General features: G+C 37.2%; 1 protein-coding gene across 2 annotated transcripts; it reads left to right on the top strand.

Annotated features, from left to right (window-relative positions):
* The first annotated feature begins 303 nt into the window (after positions 1–303).
* Positions 304–5,668, top strand: LOC113076013 (myosin light polypeptide 6). Of its 2 annotated transcripts, XM_026248661.1 has the most exons (7): positions 304–440; positions 944–971; positions 2,706–2,849; positions 3,437–3,610; positions 3,746–3,823; positions 4,072–4,112; positions 5,132–5,668. In XM_026248661.1, the coding sequence occupies exons 1-6, from the start codon at positions 438–440 to the stop codon at positions 4,098–4,100; spliced, it is 456 nt and encodes a 151-aa protein (XP_026104446.1). In that variant the 5' UTR covers positions 304–437; the 3' UTR covers positions 4,101–4,112; positions 5,132–5,668. The 2 variants fall into 2 exon arrangements, with proteins under 2 accessions (XP_026104446.1, XP_026104445.1); XM_026248660.1 differs by lacking the exon at positions 4,072–4,112.
* Positions 5,669–6,337: the final 669 nt, after the last annotated feature.

Here is a 6,337-nt window from a genome sequence, read left to right as displayed (position 1 = left end):
CGGTTCCTTCGAACAGTTCTTGTTAAATGATCTCTTTTTTTTAAGTGATTCAGCTATTCTTTACGTCATGACGTATCACGCAGTTCCTGACGTCCAATTTCTAGTGGAATGTTCCAGTTTTTTTTTTTTTTTTTATTAAATATTGTGAATACTTTATTATTAATATAGTTATTTTATAAATTAATGTTGTAATTTCATAGGCCTTGGTTAGTTTGATGCAGGTATGGTTCAAGCCGAACGCCACTTCTTATGGGCGGCGTTTCAGTTATGGTAGTGAGCCGGTTTAGCTAATTCTTTTAAAAGATCCGACTCCAAGGTATGATTCATTCACGAATCGGATATCGCACTCCTTCATAACTCAGCAGCAACGCTAGCTCGAGTCATCATCACATACTCCCGCCGCAACACACACAACCGGAAAACAAACCACTGCAGATATGGTAGGCATCTTGTACACATTTAATTTAAAAATAGAGTTCAGTAGAATGTTTTTCTATAGAAACATTAATAAGTTTATGGTTTGGTAACTATATACACGATTAGTGCTAATAATCTGTCGTTAGCATATTTCATGCTAGCTAACCGAGTCTACGCCTATTTGTACGCTAGAAAGTGAGCAAACTTGCGTAAATTGTTCAAGTAACTTATTTTACAGAAATCCTTGTGTATGATAGCTAACTTACATTAATTAATAGATTGTGTTTTAGCCTATCTGTCACCCGGTAGAAGGTCTGTGAGTTAGCGCACAGTATTAACGTTAGCTGGTTAGTTTTAGCCCAGGATAGAAAACTTATCTAACTTTTTCGTGTGGCCTGAAATACTTTCTCTGGCGGATTTTATCGACCCATAGATGTGTTGGTGTTGTTAGAAATCACATCTGATTCACAGCTTTGCCGTTGTACATCATTTCATATTCACTGAATGTCGCTCTGTCTCAAAACAGTCTGACTTCAGCGAGGACCAGATTCTTGGTGAGTTTGTGTCTAGTCCAGATTGCATGTTACTCTGTTTATGTACCATTTCCCTGCTTTTCATCATCCCATCCATGTTATTCTGCTCATCTATTCCTCTGCCCCTACATTCCTCCTGCTTTCTCTCCTTACCTTTGTATTGTTTTCCTTTGCCACTGTTGTATGTCACCTCCAGATTGAGTTTAACTTGGATCAAATACACGGTGAGTGCACTGAAAACTTTTCTGTTCTGATGTCACTTAGTTTGCATGGTGTTAAGGACAACAAGCTGGTTTTTGTGCATCTGATAGCACCTCAATAATCATATATATATATATATATATATATATATATTTTTTTTTTGGAGAGCAGAAATGCATTTTTAAGTGTAGTTCTATCAGCTAATGTGTTTCTCTCTACAGTCATATCTGTAGAGGGTGTGTCTGAGTCAGGAAGTGTTGAAACTGCTAACAAAAGCGTGCGAAGTCTTGCTGTGTTAAACGTCTAATTATCAACTCTGAAACTTGACTATTTGAGTTATAATCTGTGATACTATTAGTCGCATGAGCTTTTTTTTTCTTTTTTTCGGTGAATGGCCATTTAAGTTCATATTTGCTCTTGTTTGTTTAAGCAAAGGACATTGACATAAAACTCCTCACTCTCCCGTTTTTTCTCTCATACCATATATGGTTAAAGGCTCAATTTAAGGCATGCAAAGGAACAGCCACATTCCAGTGAGCAGGAAAAACATTGGAGAGATGGGAGTTTTTTTTTTTTTTTTTTTTTTTTTTTTTTTTTTTTTTTTTTTTTGGAAAGGCCTGTCCTATTGGATAACATTCAGTTATTTTGCTGAACTCTGGCTTGGAGTCAAAAGAATAGTTTATTTATAACCACAAGTACTGTAACAGTTTAAACACTCAATAATTGAAGCATAGGCTTTAGGCTCATGTTTAAAGATTAATACATTTAGAAAAAAATACTCTTGGCTTTTTAATTGTACTGTATTTGTTATATATTATGTGTTTTATAATTTTTAGGAAATTGTGTGCGTATGTGAATAATTACTATAGAATCATTTTTACAATTATTTTAAAATTGTGTTTTTAAACATGATTTATTATGCTGTTTAATAATCTTAAATACATTCAGTTTTTCAGTACTTTCATATTTTTGGTCAATTAATATATACACATGCACACAAAATACCATAAAAGACAATTCAGAAATCAAGTATTTGTAGATAGTGTGTACTAAATAATAATGGTGTAGTTTTGTGCCAGTAAGTTGCCTAAAGTTCTGCTTAATTAGCTTTTTGGGGGTTTTGAATATTTCACTAGCTTTTTAACTTGATCGAAAGGTCTGAGTATTGAGGTATATAATGACTTAATGTGAATGGATAAGATTGTGGTCATTTAGCTTGCCTAACCTGAATAGAGACAGCAGAAAATAGCCTAGAGTGCCATTAATATTGATGGCTGGTGCAGTATTTCTCTTTGTGCTGATCCATTGAGCTCTTTATGTTAAGTCACGCCCTTTAAAGGAATGGCCTGTCATTACATCTCTACAATGAAAGGCATTCTATATCTTGTCCTGTTTTTCACGCTGACTAAAATCAGCCATCCTTATTTGACATCATTGTTCATTTCATTTTTTTCTTCTTTTTTTCATGCATGTATTTTGTTCTTCTCTTTTCCGGTTGTCTTTTTGTTTCCCAGCATTTTGTTTCAATAATTTGTTTTTAATGGATCTCTGCAGAATTTAAAGAAGCCTTCCTTCTGTTTGACCGGACGGGAGATGGGAAGATCACCTATAGCCAGTGTGGGGATGTGATGCGCGCGCTGGGCCAGAATCCTGTTAATGCAGAGGTTCTCAAAGTCTTGGGCAACCCAAAGGCAGAAGGTAGGACAGGACCTGGATAATAGCTGACCTGTATAATCATTGCCTTAATATCATGTCCTATCTGGTCTTTTTCTGTATTTTATAGAATAAGATATTTCAGTGCTCAACCGTATTCATTTTTATCTGCTCGGCTGGTTGTTCAGATTTGTGCTTGCCCTGCCAATATTTTTCTGACCTCACAACAAAAAACTTTATTTTAGTGGCATATATTATTGTATAAAAAAATGATTACATCACTTGCACATCCTCTGCAGTGAATGGGTGCCATCAGAATGAGAGTTCAAAGAGCTGTTTAAAAGCATCACTATATTCCATGTGACTCCAGTCTATCGGTTTTGTGAAGTGAAAGTCTATTGAAAAGGGTGTTAAGTTTGTTTAAATGCATAAAAACATGAAGTGACAACATCATTAGGCTGTTATCTCAAACCAACTCTTTCACACTAACCCATCATTATTGTTGAGCCCTGTATTTGTGCAAAAAGTAATACTTTGATTAACTATAATAATTACAGGAGTAGTTTTCTCTTACTGGATAATATGGAAATAAATGCTTTTTTGTCTGATTAAAGATATCTTTGTTTCTTTAGAAATGAACCATAAATTGCTGGACTTTGAACAGTTCCTGCCCATGCTCCAGGCCATCGCCAAGAACAAAGACCAGGGCACGTTTGAGGACTTTGTGGAGGGGCTCAGAGTATTTGACAAGGAGGGTAACGGCACAGTCATGGGTGCTGAGCTCCGCCATGTTCTCACCACACTGGGTAAGCCGGCCTGATCTCCCGAGAAGAGAGAGAGATATATCTCTAGGCATGGTTGAACTGAACATTATGGTGTGTTGGTATGTAGTGCTCTATTTGTGAAACATTTATAGATTAGTTTATCTATTTTCTTTATAGGAGAGAAGATGACCGAAGAGGAGGTAGAAACGCTTCTAGCCGGACACGAAGATGCTAACGGTTGCATCAATTACGAAGGTTTGATTATTCATATACGTTCATGATGAGAGCACTCGCTGTTCTACGAGCCTAGTAGTTTGTCTGTACAACTTAAATAACAGTACATTTGAATACAGAATAGATCATTGTGCTGGGAATTACATGATTGTATGAATGTATTATGTTTATGCACCACAATGGAAAAGAAAATATTCTAAGCATATGTAAGTTCCTTTAGCGAGAATCCGATCTGGAAGCATGCCGTAACTGTAACTGATCTTCCACAGCCTTTGTTCGTCACATCATGTCTGGCTGAGAGATGTCTCGGGTATACGTCTACCTCCTGCTCTCAACATTTAGAACAAGTGAAGCAACAATCCATCCAGGCTTTTTCTTTAAAGCTCTCAGATGCGTGTGATTGCATAGTCTACACCTTATTATTTTGCTATGTTTAACATACTATATACACCCAGAGGGTAGCTGTGTATCATGCAACATCTAGAGCTAGAAAAGCCGGGTTGGATGTAGTTTGAAGGTTTTGACATATGGTTGGACTCTTTCCTATCTCTGCAGCAGCCCTTCCTCTGGCCCCTGGCTGCAGCATGCTCTCTGCATGTGGCCGTCCCTGCGACGGCTCTCAGAGGCGAAAGGGCGACTGCACTGCTTCAGACTTGAGCGCATGTCAAGGGGTGTAGCATAACAGGGTGTACTGCGTCCTCTTAGATTCATCTTTTGATATCAGCTCGCTCCCTTCCTGTGCTCACCAAGAAGTGTGGTTGCTTTTATTATTAACTAACCAAACAAATTGCAGTGGTTTGGCTGTTTTTGCTGATCTTTCTCTCCCTTTTCCTGATGGAGGCTGATCCATAGCTCAACTCTACGATCTCTCATTACTGTAGCTGTGCTATAAAACCGTTTCCACTCTAGTCCTGTAGAGGAAAACCAGAAGGAGCTTCTTTAACATTTTCTTGAATCCCAGACCTGGTTAAGTCTTTGAGCTGTGGTTTAGTAGGAGCTAGCCATGATCTTGCTCTCACCCTGTTTCTCACCACTTATAAACGAGAACAGCTGGGGAATGGCTTCCAACTACAGCAAAAGTCGCAGGCTAAAGGCAGTTTTTCAAGGCTCGATGAGGTTATGTGAAGGGCATTTGGATGCTATTATTATTAAACATTTATTTTTTGTAAATATTTGTTAAATTATGTAGATTTGTTTTTTAATCATGATAGTTTTAAATGAATTTTTTCCCAGTTTTATTTATTGACACTGTTTGCTGTAGTTGGGGTCGATCCCCTTTTTGGCACAAATTGGGAACTTAACTTTGTTTTATTTTCTTTTTTTCTACAGAACTCGTCCGCATGGTCATGAGCGGTTGAAGATAAAGACCACAGCTCATTTGTTTGTCTTATTTTCTATGTAATAATTTCTTTATATGCATTTTGTTTTGGTTTTTCCTATTCATTCCATCACCTTCATTTGCTTAATGGCTCCAGTCCTTCGCTCGTGTTTGCACTCATTTGGGTATTATTATTAGAAGTGCCTTTATCTTCTTTAAGTTCCCATATGACTCTCCAAGAGGTCCACCTCCTGTCCTGTGGTATTCAAACCATTAAGCGATATGAAAAAGATCTCTTGTGTGCCGACTGGTCTGCAATAAAACCTCTCGATGCAGCACATTAGCAGTGTGTATGCAATATCCAGTGTATCCTCAGGCATCTCTGCTGGACTGTGCTGTAGTAGAAGTGTCCGGCCAGACTTTTGTTCTTGGCCTTTTCAGAATAAGTTACCTTTTTCAAATTGAGAAATTATGAATCGGAAATGCAATAATATTTGAATTAACTTGGAATGTTCTCACTGTCGAATAAAGTAAATTTTAAACAGAAACTACTTGTTTGTCTTAATTCTTTTTTTTTTTTTTTAAAGGGACAATAAGTAACTTTTTAGGTATTTTATTATCTAAAATCAATATTTGTATTCATAAATATGCCCTCAATGGTGTACAAATACCTATGCCAATGTTTAAACTAATCCTCGTAAATGAAGAATTTATTATCTTTATATACATGGGACGGTAGGTCGACGGAGGCTTCCATGTAGTTCCGCCATCTTGCAAAACTATAATAGCAGAGAGGGACAAAAAGTACTAAGCCAACGCGTTTCCACAGCGCGTTTTCGGTCAGAGCCAGAAACGCAGGTGCAGAGCAGTGAGAGGCGCTTGAAACTGCACCGCAAAGTTTAAAAGTCTGGATTGCATTCTTATTATGGACCATACATATGCCGCGCCACAGGAGAAGAAAACATCGTCGCCAAAACAGTCAAAAATAGAACGTAAAAGGAAACGTGCCCGTAGATTACAGAAAACAAAAGTTAATGTCGGGGAAGCTTTTTCTAGGTGGAAAGAGCTAATGCTGGATAAAGATTTCAAAAGAGACGCTGAAGTGGCCAGTTTTCTTCTCGGCAGGTAAGTCAGTGTTACAGTCTATATTATAATATTTTTTTTATATCTAACAATGCATATAATTCAGAAAATATAACGAATAAATTAGACATAAC

Source organism: Carassius auratus, unplaced genomic scaffold (assembly GCF_003368295.1).
Source record: "Carassius auratus strain Wakin unplaced genomic scaffold, ASM336829v1 scaf_tig00018297, whole genome shotgun sequence".
Lineage (NCBI taxonomy): Eukaryota > Metazoa > Chordata > Actinopteri > Cypriniformes > Cyprinidae > Carassius > Carassius auratus.
This window is presented reverse-complemented; position numbering and strand designations above follow the sequence as displayed.